Source organism: Trichogramma pretiosum, unplaced genomic scaffold, assembly GCF_000599845.2.
Source record: "Trichogramma pretiosum strain Unisexual culture from Peru unplaced genomic scaffold, Tpre_2.0 scaffold9, whole genome shotgun sequence".
Taxonomy (NCBI): domain Eukaryota; kingdom Metazoa; phylum Arthropoda; class Insecta; order Hymenoptera; family Trichogrammatidae; genus Trichogramma; species Trichogramma pretiosum.
Window position 1 is genome coordinate 1,374,057 of NW_019641697.1, and position 20,457 is coordinate 1,394,513.

General features: G+C 35.5%; 3 protein-coding genes across 6 annotated transcripts; 1 reads left to right on the forward strand and 2 right to left on the reverse strand.

The window, feature by feature from the left end:
* Window positions 1-484: 484 nt before the first annotated feature.
* LOC106651470 (MAP7 domain-containing protein 1) lies at window positions 485-8,886 on the reverse strand. 2 transcript variants are annotated; one of them, XM_023462173.1, is made up of 6 exons: window positions 8,713-8,886; window positions 6,985-7,032; window positions 1,812-2,170; window positions 1,607-1,747; window positions 1,023-1,163; window positions 485-954 (listed from the first exon to the last, which is right to left on the reverse strand). In XM_023462173.1, exons 2-6 carry the CDS (start codon window positions 7,019-7,021, stop codon window positions 844-846), a joined length of 789 nt encoding a protein of 262 aa, XP_023317941.1. In that variant the 5' UTR covers window positions 7,022-7,032; window positions 8,713-8,886; the 3' UTR covers window positions 485-843. The 2 variants fall into 2 exon arrangements, with proteins under 2 accessions (XP_023317941.1, XP_014225473.1); XM_014369987.2 differs by lacking the exon at window positions 8,713-8,886 and adding an exon at window positions 8,162-8,630.
* A 1,891-nt stretch (window positions 8,887-10,777) lies between these two features.
* LOC106651662 (phosphatidylserine synthase 1) lies at window positions 10,778-15,044 on the forward strand. 2 transcript variants are annotated; one of them, XM_014370284.2, is made up of 6 exons: window positions 10,778-11,607; window positions 12,000-12,259; window positions 12,836-13,660; window positions 13,731-13,953; window positions 14,204-14,246; window positions 14,566-15,044. In XM_014370284.2, exons 2-6 carry the CDS (start codon window positions 12,024-12,026, stop codon window positions 14,619-14,621), a joined length of 1,383 nt encoding a protein of 460 aa, XP_014225770.1. In that variant the 5' UTR covers window positions 10,778-11,607; window positions 12,000-12,023; the 3' UTR covers window positions 14,622-15,044. The 2 variants fall into 2 exon arrangements, with proteins under 2 accessions (XP_014225770.1, XP_014225769.1); XM_014370283.2 differs by lacking the exon at window positions 14,204-14,246 and having other exon boundaries at window positions 10,780-11,607.
* Window positions 15,045-16,282: 1,238 nt separating this feature from the next.
* LOC106651661 (zinc finger protein 341-like) lies at window positions 16,283-20,399 on the reverse strand. Of its 2 annotated transcripts, XM_014370282.2 has the most exons (11): window positions 20,062-20,399; window positions 19,737-19,811; window positions 19,370-19,655; window positions 19,230-19,301; window positions 18,953-19,184; window positions 18,679-18,873; window positions 18,300-18,601; window positions 17,947-18,208; window positions 17,387-17,656; window positions 17,066-17,314; window positions 16,283-17,001 (listed from the first exon to the last, which is right to left on the reverse strand). In XM_014370282.2, the coding sequence occupies exons 1-11, from the start codon at window positions 20,090-20,092 to the stop codon at window positions 16,888-16,890; spliced, it is 2,088 nt and encodes a 695-aa protein (XP_014225768.1). In that variant the 5' UTR covers window positions 20,093-20,399; the 3' UTR covers window positions 16,283-16,887. The 2 variants fall into 2 exon arrangements, with proteins under 2 accessions (XP_014225768.1, XP_014225767.1); XM_014370281.2 differs by having other exon boundaries at window positions 18,953-19,301; window positions 20,062-20,398.
* Between the last annotated feature and the right edge of the window lie 58 nt (window positions 20,400-20,457).

Below are 20,457 nucleotides of genomic sequence, written 5' to 3' on the forward strand. Positions count from 1 at the left end.
CTGAAAGTACGAGGAAACGGTACGGAAAGTTTAATTCCTTACGGCACAGAAGAAAAAAATATTTTGAAAAAAACATAATAAAACCTTGACAAAAGGAGTACACTTTAAATTTAATGTAAATAATTTTATTGTAATATAGTTATATTAATTTTTTTTTTTTTAAGCTTAGATAATTTCTATTTGTAGTTTGTTTATACTTTTCAAAGCATTAGAGTAAAGTTACAATTATTAAGTACGATTTTTTCTTAACTTAGCTTTGAATAAAGCACTTTTTAGCAGTATAAACTTTCACGCATATAACTTTTCTTTAAAGCAAATTTGTTTTTTTATGCAGAAGTACATTACTTAGAAAATTTCGCCTTGACAATTATAAAAACTTACAAAAACAAGTTTATAGTTATTTATTTAAATTATTCAAAATATATTTAAATTTGTATTATCTTAGATCAAAATAATGCATTAAAAAAGTGAAAACATAATCAATATTTGAATATTAATTTTGATACCCCTATAATCAAATTATAAAAAATGAATCAAAATAAAACATCCCAGTGTTTTTAAGATACTTAAAATGAAACTCGCGTTTTTATCCACTTTAAAAGCGTTAAATTTGCGCGTAATCAGTAAGTTAAAATAGACAAATGAGCTTAATTTTCAAATACATGAAAACAAGTAGTATAAAAAAGTATTCTAAAAGTCATAATCTAGCAAAGCATCCGAAATGAATGCTATGATAGAATTCATTTAAACGTATGATTAAATATAAGAATTATCAAGTGTATAAAGTAAAAATATATTGTGCGTTAATGATGGCGATGCAGACATTAAATCTAGTTTTCCATTTTAACCAGAGCTTGCAGTTTCATTAGCTAACGGCATATCTGCGTTGCATTCATCATGATTGTTTTGGACGCATTTTGCCTTATTTTGCCTGACCATTTCGACGCGTTTATCCTAAAAGATAAGTGTTATTTAAAAAAAAATTGAATATTGCAAAAAATTACCCATAAGAAAAAACTCACATGAATCTTAAGCTTCTCTATTTGCTCTCGCTCAATGGTTTCGCGTCTTTCTCGAGCTTGATCCAATTTGCTCTGAATTTGAGCCTCAAGCTGGTGTACTCTCTCACTCATGCCCTTGCGCACGCGAGCTACCTGATCTTCCTAAAATTACGAGAAAAAAAAAGTAAGAAAAACATTGTTGGTTTCCTCCCTTTAGAGCATCTGGACCCCACATTATTACCGACAGAGACGCCCGAAATTTCTTTCATTGATAATATATTTAGTAAATCAAAATTTGACCTTCATTTTATTGCTAAGAATTGGTAGCTAGAGTTTCAGCCTCTTTCACTGAGTAAATTTCCCGAAAAACTGGATCAAAACGTTCAAATCAGTAGTCCGGAGAATGTAACTTGGCTCAAACTTTTTGATCCAGTTTTTCGGGAAATTTACCCAGTGAAAGAGGATGAAATTTTAGCTACCTATTCTTAGCAATAAAACGAAAGTCAAAATTTGATTAACGAAAAATGTTATCAATAAAAGAAATTTCGGACGATAAGAATGTCAGGTCCAGATGCTCTTGAACAAAATTTACATAATTTACTAACGTGCTCTTTCAGCCGATCTAGCATTTTCTTCGTGTTTTCATCTCTCTGAGCTGTAGCAGTTTTGAGTTTTTCTTCAAGCGCTACGCGCACTTCTTCAGTTTGTTGATCTAGAGACAATCTGGTTTTTTCAACAGTCTCCAACTACAAAGGTAAACAATAAGTTAATCCAAAATACATTAGATCAATCAACTAAATCGAGACTTACATGCTCTTTGAGTTTGTTCTTGAGATCATTGATGTAAGCTTCTCTCTTTTCCTCATTATCCTTCATTTTCAAATTGAGCGACTCTCGAGTTGCATTAACGAACGTTTCGTTGAGCTCATCCTTCTTGCGCGACACTTCCTCGATTTTGCTGAGGCGGACATTGAGCGCGGCAATCTTGTTGGCTTCAAGGGACAATCGACGCTCTTCCGCCGCTCGCAATTTGTCCTCGATGTTGACCGTCAGCTGAGTGGGTGACGGCTGAGGCGAAGGAGCTCGCTTGGCTGGAGCCGTGGGCTCGGCCAAGATCACTTCGAAACGCAAGCCTCCTTTGGTTTTCTCCTGGCAGCGAATCTCCGTTGCTATGGAAAATTGAGAAAATTACGAAGTCGTAAAGATGATGTAAATTTTTTGCCATCGCCAGTGAATTATTATAGTAAGCACGCATGTTCGTAAAACTTTCTCTTTTGAAAAGAAAACGTTGAGTAACAAAGACCGTAAAACGCAAATCATAAACATTTTACGTTCTTATTCTAAGCAAGGAATTCGTTAATCGACGCAAATTAAACGAAACAGTAGCTTGTCTGCAATTTGTGCAAAAACAAAGGCATTCAATGAAATATCAGAGATGGCTGAAAAAAAAAGAACTCTCTCAAGTAGCGGCCGACACAAGGTGCTCTCCCTTTTCGTACACAATATGCATAATGTAACATGCATTATTAGAGGTCTAGTGCAGTGCAGTGGAGTAACTAATCAAGTACAATTAAGCGTTATCGAAATGGAATAAGGGAATATTCTACTTCGTGCGGTATTCGTATGCGTGGGTGCAACCCTCGAGGGAAGAGTACGAAGTATGTGTATGGTATACACATATTTATGAGAGCGTCGCGCGTGTGACTCAGCACAGGCAGATCGATCTGTCCACGATTTCCTCGTACTCGAGCGCAAGCCAATGCGCAAGCTTTTACGTATAGAGAAGATAATGCACAAAAAATAGGTACTTTTTCCTCGTTACTTGGTCAAATGTACCCCGGTTGAACAAAGAAAAGCTTTCGAAAAACATATATTCGCGTCGCCCTCGTAAATCATGGCCGCGAGCTGCAAGAAAGTGCTCTATAACGCTGCTCTACGAGCGTCGAGCGCTGCATTTACGTTTATAATATACAAGTTAGAAAACCCACGCAAAAAGTGCCTTTTCATTCGAATCACTTTGGCATCTTCGCATAATATTCTCGTTCGTACATATTTGCTATCTCGGTACGTACGTTTTTGCATATAAAAAATACGAGGATTTATGGCTCGGGTTAGCCCAGACACCCTAAATCTTCCGAGTCCGCGGCGGCGATATCGGTGCAGAGTTGCATTAAATGCATGGACTATTGCTGCCTATAACAACTGCATAGGCGGCTGCCCACGCTCCTGCCTCGCGAGAGAGCACCGCGAGTGCAATGAACCTCAGCGCGGCTCGAGTCGCATGCACACACGAGCCGTCGAACGACGACCTATACGCTCAACATCTATACGGCTGCACACGAGAGCAAAGGCGCGAGCCAAAATTTGGCTCGACGATGATAATGCACAAGCAGAGCGAGCGTTTGCAGCGTTACGCAACGATCCTCCTCTCTACATAGCGCACACTTATTAACATTGGTACGATTACTCACTTATAAACTTGACTTTCTTGGGTTGTTTAGTCCGAGCTTTGCCACTTGGCTTTTTCGTTATAGGAACTGCCGTGTTGTTCGTGCCTTTCTCGTTACCTGTTTATCACCGTTATCTCTTCCGTATTAAATGCATAAAATAACATTTGGGCAAGTGGGGGACATCGAACGAAAAAGGAAGAGTCTTATCTTCAGGAGGATATACGTTAGTCCCTCAAGATATATCGGGCCAATCGAAATTACCTTTGGCACGCGCGAACAACGAGGGAGAAAAGACAAAATCCAGAGGGAGAAAAAGACAGATATTCCCATAGAATTATTGACTTTTTACGCTCTCCTGCACACAAACTTGGGCGAAACTTTAACCAACTTGACCCGATAAAGCCTCATGCCAAAGATGCCTTTTTTTCTTTCTCTTTCTCTCTGTCTTTCTCTCGTATTCAAGAAGGTCTTCCAAACGGAGGAAAAACTTTTGACGTTTTAATTCTTGAAGAGAGACTCTAAAGGAACGTAAAAATAGAAAGTTAGATTCTTACGGTAAAGAATTAATTTTCCTTGAAAAAAATTTGTAACTTGTCGTCACTCAACGGCATTTCTCCGCAACTTGGCGTAAAATTGATCGTACCGTAGCCGACTCCACATACACGTATATCGATCGTTACAAGAGTATATTCAGCATTGCGTGCGTTTGACTAATTTTATGTACGAGTGTCACGAGGCGAAAATAAGTACCTTTAGGACCGATTGAATGGGCAAAGATTAAAAAATCCATAGATTAACGTTTATGTAAAGACCGAAAGATGATACGAGTGTGATCAGGTAAATGACATTATGAAATCGACCCAACTCCGAATTAAAACTTTGTAATTCAAAAATGTAAGAATTTCAATGTTTTAACAGTGCCACTTTTGCAATCAAATTTTTCCTTCGGTACATGGATCTTAGCTACCCATAGAGTTAGCAACTCAATCATATGCCATTTTATAGAAAATACTAATTACGTAAAATTGTTAGCATGAATTTATTGAATTTTGATAGAACATATTAAAACTGAAAATCTTTCGCCAAATATCAAGTGTGGGAAATATAGTAACCGAGGAAGCTAAGAGAGTCGCGAGAAAGACAAAATCAAAGTTTCCTTAAAATTTTTTAAACGAGATGTTAAGTTCGGGCAGTTGTAAATATAATTCAACTTGATTGTTACACATCGCAAAATATAAGAAGTAAATAGATTCAAATACAACGATTATCCTCCAGAAAATAAGGGGTAGAAAAACAAAAATTTGAGATAAAAATGTCCACTATTAGTCATATCTCACCCACAAGACGGAGAGGAGTCTTGCAACTTTGGCAGAAACACTGCAGTACCGAGTCGCGTACAAGGTCGATAAGCATCTTTACCTATAAATTGAGATTGCCTCCAACAGATGTAACATAATGAATTTTTAATATAACGTAAAATTAAGGGTATAGCGAAGATAGCCCAAAAATTAAATTTACAATTCCAATTTACTAAACTCGTACTGTTCGCATTCCTCTATAAATACCTTAAGGACCCTACAGAACATCGTAAAGAAGGTCGCCTTAGAGCATTCAAAAAAAAAAAATATTCAGCAAATTTTTTTTTAGATTTTTGGACTGGCTTCCCTATCTCCCTAATTAACTCAGTTTTAGAAGATACTTTAATGATTGAGTGATGTTCGGAATAATTAAGTATGCGGATAAAAAAAAATCAATCGAGTTGCACATTTTAATAATTAATTTATAATATTTATTATTATAAGTTTATGAATAATTATAAAATGTAAAACATGGTTGATTTAAGTTTATTGTTATGCTTTAGATTGATTTTGTTAACTGCAGAGAGAAACAATCGACTTTGTTTATAAAGTAAAGTTCAATTCATCGAAGATATGTCATTGACTTCTCGTATCTACGGATATTATTTGCACAACAACGAGTTCAAGTCTTATCTAACTCGAAGAAAAGAAAACGCTCCATCATTTTCAGTGTCTATAAAAAAATGAAGTAATAATGTTAACTAACCGGTAAAAAAGCTGAGCCGAGCGTAGAGGTCCTGTAAGGGCGGTGGCCAATGGGCGACTGAACGCGTGAGGGAGGAATGAAAGGAGAGAGAGAGAGAGAAAGAAAGAAGCGCCGTGGCGCCCGGCGTCGTCGAGTTATAGATTCGCTCGATATACAACTACTCGGCCGCCGACACACGCGTCGCTTCCATTCGTTGTTTCCCTCTCGCCCTTTTCTACGAGTTTGTGTTGTCGTCTAAAGGGAGGATGGCAATAAACGCGCAAGGAGACGCAAGCTTTGGGAGATGAAAAAAAAACAATTCTTTATCGCGCTCAAATCCATTTTCGAGGAACTACTTGGGCTTGCATTCGTTTGCACTGTATCGAAACAATTGATGTTCAAATTATCGTCCGATGAGCGAGTAACAAAGTCAAGTCATATATGAATCATTTAAAATGACGCGTCTCCTTTGCGAAGCAAGCCGTGATGCACAATACAAGAGAACTTTTAATTTCTTTTACTTTTCTCTTAATTAATGAGTCAAGTCGCGAAAACTTTTCCATCGATCTTGAAACCTGTAAAGAGCGAGTGCAAAAAATTCGACTAATGGTCAGATATGTCGCTCTCGTACAAGATTAACGGCATTGCGTCGACTGACACACATCGAGTGAGACAAGTCTCATGTCAAAGTGCAACCTGCTGAAAACTTGAGCTTGCTCGCGCAGGGACGAAAAAACTCACCCAACCTACTGCTTAATATAGTCATTACCCGCAACTCGACTTTATTTGTTTTTTCAATAGCAAGTTCAACGCCATACACTCGTGTTTAATAAGAAACAATGAGCCGATCCATTATCAGCACTGTCCCCATCCAGTCAAACTGGTCTAATTAGATGAAGACGCCAGACGTTGAGTGAACGAAGTTCATCTTCATTGTACACGCACATGCCCATATCTGCAATGAGTATTTGTCGTTGTTGCACTGACCAAAGAAGATCATGCCACTGGGAGAAAAAGTAGACTTTGGCGCGCGCGCGCATACACTTGGATTTCAGGCGCGTTTTAGAAAGTGGCCCGCTAGCTCGCGCGCGCTCGGCTAAAAGCACGAAAAACGTGTGTCACGACGTGAGAAAGTGTTGCATGCTTTTTTCCTTTTTGCTGTATAGCGCGCAGATATGCATCGTTGTTGGGATGTTACGCAAGATCTCTCGCGGCGCATTGGGAAACACTTTTGCGAGGGGTGCAGCGCCGATGGCAATCGTCGTACTATCGGGCCCAATTATTTTACCCGGCGAGCGCAAACAATCGGCTTTCTAATATCGACCGCATCGGAACACGAGCGACAAACTGAGAGGAAAAAAAATTAATACGTAAGAACGGCACAAGACCGTTCAATTTTACGGGCAAACAAAAAGAAAATATAAAGGAAGCACCGGCGAACGACGCAATCGTTCAACTGAACTTATGACTCGTGAAATTGTGATACTCACGATCGTTCTCGATCAGCAGTTCCGTAGCGGTGGCCATGTCGAGGACAACTGCAACAGAAAAAAAAATAGTCGATTGTTCATTGGCTCGCGATGAGAATTGAGATGCAATTTTGGCGTCGAGAGCGTATATACATCGGGTCATTGGCTCGAGATGACGAAGCGCGCGATAAGAAAATCAACAAATGCCGATTCAAAACCGACAGCAACAAAAAGCTAGATGATCCGTTAAACGTGCATACAAGTATTATGCGAGGAGTAAGGAGCTTGCTCGAGCAGGCCGGTCGACTCGACAAACCGTTACATTGGCCAGATGAGCTTTTCAAAAGGCTACTTAATCCTTTGTTCTCCAAATCCTACTAATTGCTCGCGCGCGAGTCAACGTCCGTCCCTTTCTCTCGATGTCTCTCGATTGCAGGTTGGCGAAAACGGCCTCTTACCTGTATCTCGCATTATTTTCTTGTAATGATTCTCTTCGCGACAAAAGCGCGACTCGCCGCGCACAGACACGCACGCGCGAAAATTTAACAATGGCAAAAGATTGAAGCAGTAGAGGTTCGCGTTCTTTGTGCAAAACGGAAATAGCCGCGACTTTCACCCGCGACGGATTAAAACGATATGCAACGTACTCGTCTGCGTTGTAGCAACAATAAATAGGAGGAGAGCGTTGTGGCCAATTGGACTTTGGAGAGCGTCGAAAGTTTTTATCTTTGTCTCCTATAACCTAGGTTCGCAGCCAATCCAAAGGGTATGACAGACGAGCCAAAACAAAGTCCGATCAGACCGACTTTGGCGCATTAGACGCCAAATCGTTTGTTTTTCTTTTTCCCTCCTCGACGTATGTAAATGTCAAAGTTTTTTTTTGATTATAAAATGAATACTTTTTCTTACATTATAAAATTCACTTTTCCTTCCAACGAATTTTAAAAAATAATTTTCAAAAAAAACCTCAAAAAACGCGTCAAGTGTAAACTCGAGCAGTGGAAAGTCGCGTTGAAAATAAATTGCTAACAACGAACTACCGAGCAGAGTTTTGCAATTACAGGAGATTTAATATTGACACTAAGCAATGGCTTCCTTTGTGTCTAGCTACTGCGTTTAAGGCAGTAGCAGCGCAGCGTCCCTTATACACATTAAGTACGTCCAACCGTTAAAAGTAAATTTGCACTGGTGTTCTCACCTCTTTGCTTGTCAAAAGTTCGGCTGCAATTTGCTGCAAACTCCGTTCTGACTGTGCTTCGCGACTACCTTTGTGCTTGGAGCGATGATCCAGAGATCGTCGAGAAATTCCAAGACCGTTTGAAATCCAAGAAAACAGAGAAAATGTGTATGTACGAATGTAAGTGTATCGCGCACGCTCTATATCCGACGACACAAAGACTACATGTAAACACTAGCTGCGAATGGATATTCGGGGTATATATATACTGTATATAGCGGTGCAGACTCGCGCAGTAGCTGCGCGTCCTCGTTGCTCTCTTGTATGGGACTGTTGGCACTACACGCGCTGCGCTGCTCGCTTATATAGCCTCCCTCTTGTGCCCACCGCTGCTGCATATACACATTGTATATATAGCTATATATATAGTTGATACATTTGCTACTGTTGCTGCGCACAAAAGGGAGAAGAGACGAGAATGGCAACAACCGGTTGCTCCCAGAGTCGAGACTCGAGGCGCGTCGTTGCTCCTCGTTCACGTGCTGCCTGCTTATGTATATATAGGTACTTACCTATATATATACGCGGTGCAAGACATACAAAATAACAGAAGCTCGTAAGGTAGCGAAGTACTTACACCTTGCCAGTGCAGTACAGAGTATTGGTGTGACATTCTACAAGCTGCACGTGTGCGCCACCGACGAGTACACACGTACTCTCTTCGCGTACTTACGAGGCTTATAAGCTCAACCGACACTTTTCTGTATACGCGTTTCGTCGCGTTACGAGTACGCTCTTATTTTCGGAGCTGCCGCTTCAACAGCTTCGAGTAATTGTGATTGCCTGTACGGTCGAGTACCGGCATATACTCCATGACACCTTCGATTCATTGTTCGTGTATCGAACTCTATTTTGAAATCGTCCGAACCTTCTCGAGAAGATTACTAGAAAAAAAAAATTTGCCTTTCAATTGTCGTTATCGCTACCTTACCGAATATAATTAGATAAGCACGGGCCGATCAGTTTAGTAACGTAAAGCTCTGAAATGAGTCCGTAATATAGTATGGGTGCTTTCAAATTCATAAGTACAATGATATCAATGACATAACTTGTTTTTATTTGGAAATGCATTTCGAAATTTTTACTTGCGGTTTGTGCGAAAGTAAAACAGTACTTCTAAAACTACGAATTAATCCTAACTGATTACTATTCGACTCAAATTCGCAATTGTGCTTTAAAATTCGTTTTTATATTAATGGTTTCTCCGAAAAGCTGTTTGTCTTTGTTTATTAAAATTATACGATAGTAAAATATACATTATTAATTACTATTATTGACCAACACGTATAGTTGATTATTAATAATAAATAACATTTCTTCATGACACTATGAATTTACTCTTGAGTAAATAATATAAAAAAAAAAAAACATTCCCGGAGTATATTGTTGCCGAAAAGCTCAAAAGAGTCGAGATTATGTACATTAAAAAATGACGCTTCTGTTGCTCAACGAACAAAGGCACGTGCGCGTATCCACTTATCCGTAAGAGTCTATATCCACGAGCGGCGCTCGGAACTTCATTGAAAAAAATTGCACGCTGCAAGCCCATTATGCTCATCCTGACATCTTCTTGGTTTTTTTCATCGCTCGCAAAACAATGAGACGCGGATGGAAGTTCGTGCAGGGCCACGTGCCGTATGCATATATGCGCCTATGCCACAGAACGATGACTCGAAGGCATCGATGCGTGGGCTGCAGAGACAAGCTCCGTTCGAATCCTGTTTTTTCTTTCATGCCATGGGACTTGCGAACGAGTGTGCTGAGAATTTTTAATTTTCAAAGCTGCCTCGTAATATTACGTAATGTTCCACAAGAGAACTTGAGGATTTTACCTTACATCGTTTTAGTACTGTAATGACAAATTTTCGATGAATCATCCACTTCTGTCCGGGTTGAATGCGCGCAACTGCTTTAACTCTTTGTTTTGATTTTGCCAGATATTCCAAGATTTCTGTTCGAACAATCATTTGCACCATTTTTACGCATAAGTATACAAAAAAATTTTGAAATGACACGAAATGATAAAATTTTAAATTAATAAAAATTACAGCATGCAGGCAAAAGCTCGGCAAGCTTCGCTTGAATCATAGCTAGACGTTGATCATGGTTTAACAGTCAAGTCGAAATAATTTTATTCTGACACTTTGTTTAGGTAAAGTTTTCGTATCATCAAAACTTTCATTTTTTATTTTAATAAACTCGTTATTTGAATATTTTTTATTGTAAAATCAAAATTCAAAGTGAAATTTTCGAAATAACGTGTAAATAATATTAGTCTAGGAGATCTCAATTATATAAAACTATACGATAAAAAAGTTACTTAAAAAGGGGTAAAATTCATTAAGATCATGAAAAAGTGTAAGCTAAATGAACGAAGCTATTATCGATATTTCTATTTTCACCTATGACTTCGGTCAACTCAGTACCGATGTGCCATAATTAAATTGTAAATATTGAACGTACCATAGCGTTGAGTATAACGTTTTCAACATAATAAAAACATTATTATATGATCAATACTTTACTCGTGAAACTCAATGAAAATGTTTAGTATCGAAGATTAAGTGTTTGCGACAACATAGTTTAGTTTCGTAACAGTACTACGATTAATGCATTTTGCAAAAAATGTTAGATCCATTTTCAACTTGGACGCTTGGTTAAATGTACTCTAATGACATCAGTGAAATGATCAGAAATTAATTTGCTCTAAAGACTTGCGATGATTGACATGAAAGTCGCAAATCATGCTCGATTACTAAAGCCGAATGAGCTCGTATTCATTACAATATGAATCATTATGAACACGTGTATCGGCAGTATCAGGAAATGTCTATTTGCCTAGTATACTATTGCAAGCGGCTCTCTTGAGCTTTTAAAAGTCATGTATAGTTACCAGCAGCCGACGCACAAGTGTTTAACCTATATATGCACATTTTGATGTCTCGATTCTCGAATCGCGTCACGGTCCTAGCTTCATCTATATGAGATAGGACTGATTCTGTTCTGTCCTGCATATAACGCTGCTCTTGCAACATTTATCTAAACACTCAGCCAAGTGCAACCCAAGTTAAACATTGTCAACTAGCCGCAGCCTCTGCTGTCTGTGATATGTGCACATACGAGCGGGTGTAAAGAGGCCTCATTTACACCTCCCTCCGCACGCATTACTTAATTGAATTATTACATCAACTCTGCTGCTGATCGTGTAATCGATTCAGTAATTCCTTTTTCAGCGATACGATTTACAGCAAACTATGTGTTTGCTGCTTTGAGTTTGAGCGTCCATCGTTGGCGATAAACTAGATTCGTTTATCTTTCACTTTGACCGAATAATGTGTAGCACTAGAACACAGAGCTCGCCAATTAGTCTGATCGATACGGCCTATTGATTTCTTTTTGCAGACCAGGTGAGTTTTTTGCAAAAAAAATATCTATTTTGTCAATACCCAAATTTTTTTTTATTCGTTATATATGAGCTACATGTTTTTCGTGACTGCAAATAATGCTTACTATTGTACTTCAGAACTATTTATCGTTAACATTAGCATTTTTTTTATAAAAAAAAAACTCACGACACTATTGATGAAGGAATTTGACTGTTCTAATTTTTCGCTTTAATCTTCTTCTGGTATCGTGCACGTAATTGTAAATAATCAGTCCTACTTTTTTTTTAATAGATTCTTAAATGGACATTCGTTTTTTAAAAAATTTTTTTGTAAATAAATTTTTTTGGTAAATTATTGGGAAGAATAAATTAAAAATTTTATAAAATCATAATATTTGTGTTCTTTTTTTACAGTTGAATTTAAAATCAATTGACACAATGCCTAGTAAAAATAAAGAACGCCTTCAAGGTTCCCCTCGCACTGCAAAATGTGCAGAAGATCAGAGTTATGAAGATTCCAGCGGTGGACATAAACTTCATACAGATGGGGACAGTTTTCCACATATCAATGAAAGACCAGTGGAAAAAATATCAATAGAGTTTTTCTATCAGCCACACACCATTACTCTACTGCTCATATCTATATGTTTTGTCATCTATTTTGCATTTGCCAGGTATGTGATTGATCTGTGGCCAAGATCTCATTCTCATATTGATCAAAGTCTATAATTAAATGTATCAAATAAAACTCAAAAGAGTTTTAATTGGTTATGATTTAAAATGACTCTAGGGTCAAATCAAATGAGTCATTGGGCCAGAAAATATATTTTTTGCAAAAAAATAAAAAATCTCAAGGCTTTTTGTACCATAACAGCTATCTCTATGATACTGAAATGCATAATTTTTCAAAGTACTCAGTGAAACTATTATCATATATCATGAGCTATTAGTTTTTGTTAGCTTTATCTAATTAATTAATTTTTATCAGTTCAAAAGGTGATTGTTGATAATTATTAACAGGACAAATTTTTCTAAAGCAATAGTTTTTAAAAAGACTTCACATGTCAAGTAAACTAAATATTTAAATGTAGTAAAACTTTGTAATTATTTTATCACTTAATTGACAATGTGAAAGATATGTACTTTGTTGCCCAAAATCTTAACTTTAAATAAAATGTATAACTTGTTTTAGTAATTTAATTGACATCTATATATGCTGGCTACAATTAAATTTTTGTTTCTAATTTTAGGAATACCTCTAATGTTGAAGAAAATCTGTGGGCTGGTCTATTAGCAATTATATTTTTCTTTTTAGTTATATCGGTTTTAACATTTCCAAATGGTCCATTCACTCGACCACATCCAGCACTATGGCGTATAGTATTTGGTTGCAGTGTATTATATGAAATGTTCCTACTTTTCACATTATTTCAAGATTATGATACTGCTCGAAAGGTTTTTTTCTGGATTGATCCAAGACTAGCTAATTTTCGTATTGACATGGATAAAGAATATGGAGTGAACTGTTCTCAAATAAATATAGAAAAATTTTGGAACCACATTGATGTATTTGCTGCAGCCCATTTCTTTGGTTGGATGTTCAAAGCTGTGTTAATTAGACATTTAGGTTTACTTTGGGCTGTGAGTGTTATGTGGGAAGTGACTGAAATAGCTTTCACCCACCTTTTACCCAACTTTGCTGAATGTTGGTGGGATGCTCTCATACTTGATGTACTCTTATGTAATGGTTTGGGAATATGGGTAGGATTGAAAATCTGTCAAATGCTTGAAATGAGAGAATATAAATGGGTCAGTATCAAAGATATTAGAAGTACAACGGGAAAATTAAAAAGGGCTGCATTACAATTTACTCCTGAAAGCTGGACAACTGTCAGGTGGTTGGATCCAACTTGTACTCACATGAGATTTGTTGCACTTTGCCAGCTTGTAATATTTTGGCAAGTTTCTGAACTAAATACATTTTTCTTAAAGCATGTTTATGAATTTCCACCTTCACACATACTTGTTATAGCAAGGCTTGCTTTAATTGGTGTTATTGTAGCACCATCTGTAAGGTAATTAGAATCTTTTCTAAGTCTTTCAATAAAATTACACATTAAATATTTGCCTTATTTTGTTTTGTAGGCAATACTATTTATATGTGACTGAACCAACTTGTAGTAGAGTTGGCATGCAGTGTTGGGTTTATGGAGCCATTATGGTAACAGAAGCACTGCTTTGTATAAGGCATGGCGCGGAATTGTTTGAACGAACCCAAGCCCTTAACATTCTTGTTTGGCTTTTGTGTCAATCATTAGTTTCAGTGCTGTGTGTTTATGGTTGCGTTCTTTGGCATCGATACTTTGCTGTGAGTATTTGAAACTTTATTGATTTAATTAAAATGACCCAGTGTATACCTTTTTGGTCTTTTATGAAACAAATTATTTGTCATGTTTGGGTTGGTGTAATTTCCATTGTTTCATGTTTACATTCAAATGTTTTTATAATATATGAATACCTTGAAACGCTCTGCAAAAGACCCCTTACATTTGTTATGAAGTAATTAACGACACTAACTAATAATATTTTTTCATCAATGCGACTCACAAACGGATAAGAAATGCGCTCAAGAGGATCTTGTGGACGCTACATCCGGAAGTGGTATGTGTCATAATGACATGAAACATAATTTCCATTATATCATTTCACTTATTTCTTAACTTTCTTCTATTTTTAATTCTTATGGTGGTTGGTTAATCCTATGATTTAACTGCAACAAAATCCTTTTTTTATTAACTAAATCAAAACAATATTTATGTAATTAACTGTAAAATAGTTATTACTTCTCGTTTAATAATGAAAAGAAATAATGAAAATGTTTCAAATTTCATTTCATTATTTGTAGAAATAGACATGTTTCAAACATTGTTTTAATGTAAAAAAAAAAATCATATAATGTAACTTATTACATCCTTTTTAGGAATCCTGGAAGACGATATTCAGTTGGACTCCAGTGAAAACAAAAAAACCCTCTAGGAAACTGAAAACTAAAATGACGAACAACAGTAATTGTAAGCTCTAGTCGCGCAAATGCCATTTATTATAAAAAAGCGAGACTGGCATTAATTTAATGCTGCAGTTAGAGAGTGATTGGAATTATAAAAATATTTGGTTCTATGTTCACATATTTCTTTGTTATAAACGTGTAGCCTCAGTACACAGGAAGTATGCGATACATTCACAGAAATGAAACTGTTGAATTTACTTTAATTATCAAAACTTATCATTTTTTCCATCGCCTCATAGCAAAAATGAAACTAAGTATAAGTAGAATGAATTTTTGTAAATTAAACGTTCACATAGAAGAAGATAAGGCAAACTAAAAACTGTACTTTGAATTTTATAGTCGTTCATTGCTCTTAGCAAGTAAAATTGTGTATAAACTTTTTTCAACTTTAACTGTTTTGTTTTTTTTTTTTTTTTTACTTAAGTATGAAAGTATTTTTTTTAATTTTATAACAGGATATATGATTTATGAATGTTATTTGTTGAACTATAAAGTTTTTGTTTCTGCATGCACTGGGGTACGGCTAATTAAATTGCAAAAAGCAGTATGTAGGGAACTATGTGATGATTAATTTTCATTGAACCAAAGATCAGTAAAAGTAAACAGGAGTAATTGATTCTCTGCTTTACCTGATTCTCAGTTTTGTTGAGAAATTGAGACAGCTTAAGGAAACTTGTACATAAATCTTCTATTGCATCAGTTTGAAATGAACCATAATATACAAATATTTTAAATTCATAATGAAGATATTGAGATAAAGCTCAAAAAAGCTTTGTAATCGTCTTACCATTAGAAAAAAAGACAATGTAATATCAAACCATAAAAGTGTGATTGTAACAACTCCTTGATAAGACTTATTTTCGTGCATAAATCAGCACATGCCAATTTAATAAAATGGACTTAGCACTATTAAAAATACTTTAGTCTTTTCCGATTTGTCTCCTTTCGTAAAAGTGTTATGTAATCTGAAAAAACGACTAAAACGTTATTTCACATTAGTATAGGAACTGTGCTAGAGTATGAGAAACCTCATTTTTTACGTTAAAACTGAAATAAAAAATTCAAATAATTATGAAGAAAAGAAGCTCTGCACATGTTACAGTGTATTTAGGATAATTTATAAATAAGTTATATATCTTGAGCATAATAATTTTCAAGCACTTCTTTAGATGTAATACTCAAATATAAATTATACTTTTTTATCTTAAACATTGGAATTTTACGACGACCCGACGATATAACGCTCTACTATATACTGAGTGACACATGTACCCATTCTTAAATGTACATGCAGTTTATATCAACTCCTTTTGTGATATCCATGAAAAAGAATTTGCCAAAAGAAAAAATAAATCATCAGGTCAGTCGAGAAATAGTAAAAAGTAAGTTCAATGAAATTTTGCATCTAGTTAATAAAATTTGTAACTCTCAAATCAGTGTTTGTTATTGTAAACACTATGCATTTTACGACCTGCACCTGATTAATAAATTCAGAGAGAAGGAATGTCTGTAATCTTGTCCATGTTTCTTAAACTTTTTACTTGATATCACAGTGATGAAACACTCATTTTATGGATGATGACTTGAAAAATAATTAATATGAAGTTTAACAAATAAAAAACGATCATATTTGTTTCTGTATATCTTTTCTTATTGTTATAGTATAGAAGTACACACACTTAATGTATAAGTTGATATAAATAATTTATATAAGACAGCTTACATAGTACAATTATCACAGATATATAACTACAAAATACAGTATGCCAAAGTTCGTCAAAAAATGCAAGTTTGAGCTTTACAGAGCTGATCACGAAAAGCAGTCTAAAATTTTTCATTTCACCTTTCGTTTACAGAGAATTCATGTCATGTTTTCTATAATACGTATTAAATTGGTTATGCATAATTTCTAACAGACTTAGAGTTGAAGAATTGACGGCTTCAACGATTGTTGCGTAGATAAAAAGTATGGCTTATATGTTATTTATTTAATTTTTTGTAATTTTACGTTCTCACAATTTTAATCTTGTTTTTCCATATTTATTACTTACGAAAGTTTAAAATCATCAGAGCTTAGAGTCGTGCAGATATAATAATAAGGTAAATTGTTATATTGTTAACAATTCCCTTTGATATCGCAAGAGGAAATAAAATGTATAGCAAAAGTTCGATACATTACAGACTCCACGATTTTTTAAATGTACAAATATTTTTAACAAATGTACTTTAAAAGTTTTAAAAAGTGTCTAAAATTAACGATCCTTCATTGCTTAAATCAAAATCTAGATCAATTTTGGAATCGATATCATCATCGATTTTCGGTTCAGTTTTTGGTAATTCCACAGGCATCTGCATTAAATTGAAATTTATTGAAAATATATGAGAAAAGCTAAGAATTAACAAATATACATACCTTTTTTATTATTTCATCAGTTTTGGGCGTTTCCTTATGTTCTTTTTCAGGGGTAATTGGCGGAGTGGTCGTAGATGGAGATGCAGTTTGAGTCGTTTTGGAAGGTATTTGACGTTTAGGAGTCGGCCTTCGTGGTTTAAACGACCCTGACGCTTTCTTCGGTAACTGCGAGCTCGTTGTGTGTTTTTTCAAATCAATAGTTGATTGCTCACAATTGTGACTCAGTAACTGATCTTTAGTTTTAAATGCCTACGACACGAAGAACAGCTCAGAATTATGAAAAATAAGTTCAATTAAATGATAAAAATATGTTTTACGTACATGTGAGCAAACTTCGCACTTGACGTTGTGTTTACTGAGCTCATGATGTTTTAATGCCTGAGCGCGATGAAAATGACGACTGCAGTGCGAACAACTAAAACGCTTAACATTACTGTGCGTCAATAAGTGACGTTTGAGTTTATCTGGACGTGAAAATTCACTCATACAACCAAGGTGGCCACGATAAGGACATTTAAGCCGTTTGGTCAAATCATGGATCAACATGTGACGACCAAGTCGATCTTTACGTTTGAACCGTGCCGGACAGTGCTGCAAATAAGAAAATGTATCATTTTCAATACATGTTTAAACACAATCAACTCATTTGCTAAATGTTTGAGTGGATACGTGTCATTATTATTATTATTACTATTACTATCGTTATTGTACATATAGAGTTGTGTTTCTTAAGGAAACAGTACGATTTTTCTAAAGCTATTAACATTTTTTTTGTTGAAAAATTTGTTTTAAAATCACAGTAACTGTTTTGAATGTTTCGAAATTAAGATGAAAATAGTCATGAGACTTCAAGCATTTGAGATGTTGATAGTTTTACTCACTGGACAGGTATAAGGAGTTTCTTCGCTGTGAATGAGTTTATGATTAGCAAGATATTGCTCGGTTTTAAAGGCTTTGCCGCAATCCTCGCAGGCGAAACGAGCTGATGAAGCATGGGTTTTTAGATGCCGTCGAAGAAAACGTTCGATCAAAAAGCTTTTGCCACAGTGAGGACAAGCGTAATCATGAGTAGTAGTTTCTGTGTGATGCTGAAGAGCTTCTAAATTAGAGAATGAGGACTTGCACACCGTACAACAGTAATACCTAGAAAAAAGTTTATTTTGTAATTACCGAATCAAATGAAAATTTACTGAAATAATTATTTTTCTTAATTCAATGTAGTTACATGACTTACTTTTCGGTAGTTTTTTGTTTTTGGACGGAATGCGTATGTTGATGTTGACCGAGATCATTAAGTGTAACAAAAACGTCACCACATATATGACATCGATATTCTGCACATTTGTGACTGCGCGTATGCTCGAGAAAATCTTCAAGCTCTGCAAACATCGAGCCGCAACCATATTGCACGCATTTATAAACCTTCAGAGTTAAATGCGAAACAATAAGGTGGCCTTTTAAAGCCTTGTAGGAATCAAATATTTCTTTACAAAACTGACAATGATACGAGCGCTCGATGCTTCCATCAACAGGAGCCTATAAGATATAATTGTAATTATTAACTTTAAATTCTAGAGGCTGATAGTTGACCAAAATCATTTAATAAACCGTACTTCTGGAGGCAAGGAATGAATTGCTGTTCCTGGCCAGACTTTGTGCGAAGACATATGTTTTTTTACATTCGATTTTTGAGCAAATGGTCTACCACAAACTACACATTGATATGGCTTTTCTCCTGTATGAGAGCGTTCATGTTGTTGCCAGTAAAATTTTTTGGCAAATTGCTTTTGGCAGTAGCTACACTTGTACTACAAATTATTTCAAAATTAATTTAAATAGCATAACACAAGAAAGAAAGTAAAATTAAAATGTATATACTTTCACTACCTTTAAATTTTGTGTTTGACCAGACTTGTTTTCTCGTTCATTAACATCTTGTTCATTTGAATTACTGGGATCAGTTTTAGTAACTACCTGATCATCTATTTTCAGATTATCAAGATGTTTTGTTTCTTGATGGTTATCATTTGATATATCTAGATCTGGAGTAGATTCTAAATTCTGGTTTGTATCACTTTTCAACACTGGTATTTCATTGTTTTCTTCGCTTAAGAAATCATCCGTCGATCCAGTTAAAGGTGAATCAACGAATGTTTCCAAATCACCATTGCTTAAAATTATAGGGACACCAAAATTAGCATCGGAAGTAAAATAGCCAACATCATCAGCATCCATACTAAAATCAGTAAAATAAACCAAATGTTAATTTTAATATAAATACCTATAAAAAAATAAAATTCATACCTGAATAATAAATCATTTTCTTCCAAAATAATAGGCTCATTGAGTTGGTGCGATTGACCAAAGTGCCCGTCAGGATTGTAATCATTACAGCTATCACTATCTTGTCCATTATTACAATCAGCTTGAGCTACATGACTATCGTTGTTTACTAAATACTGACTCAAGTCTACTTTTTGATCTGGAATTTTTGAATGCTCCCTCTTATGTAGTACAAACAGGTGCAGAGATGTAAACTGACTTCTGCACTTGCCACACTGGAATAAATCATCTTCTTCCTGATTGATTGCTGCAATAGTTGTCAAACAGTAAGTTATCTAATAGCTTTTGTTAGATACATACTGCATATTAATAAAAAAAATATATTTACCTGACTGCTCAACTTCACTAATTAAAGTCTGAGTTGCAAATAGTGCTTGTACCGACGAACCATCCAACGATACACCTACGTAAAAAGTAATATATATCGTATTAAAATGATTAAAAGCAATGATATAAATGTTTGTAAAAAAATGTTTTCTTGATTCTACGAAACTTGGATCTAGAAACATATTAGATAAGTTCGAAACAATGAAGTAAGTCAATTCATTTAAAATACACGGGTAAGCTAAGACATTGCATCTTTTCACTAATAGTAATTCAATCATTCGATAATAATATAATGCTTGTATAAATAGTAAATAAAACAAACTTACCAGATAGTGCATCGAATATCTCTTGTGACATTGTTGTGACTGGCGATTGAGTCTATCGCTTATTATCTCACTCGCGGTAAAAATCTTCAGAAAAACGTTTGTTTGTTTTCTTTCAATAATCTATCGTATTGTATAAAAAAGTTCATGAACTATAATTATTACGTTGTTGACGATCAAATACATGATGATGGTGATGATGATACGATGATGATGATGACGGCGACGACGATGACGACGATTTTACGGATGTAATTACTATGGGCCGCGGCGCACTAAAAACAGCAACAAACAAAGGAGGGAAACTGGCCGACTATCTATACACTAGCCGCTCTCTTACTCTGTGAGTGCATAATCATAATGCATTCTCTCTACGTCCGTGTGCGTCTGTATGCGTGA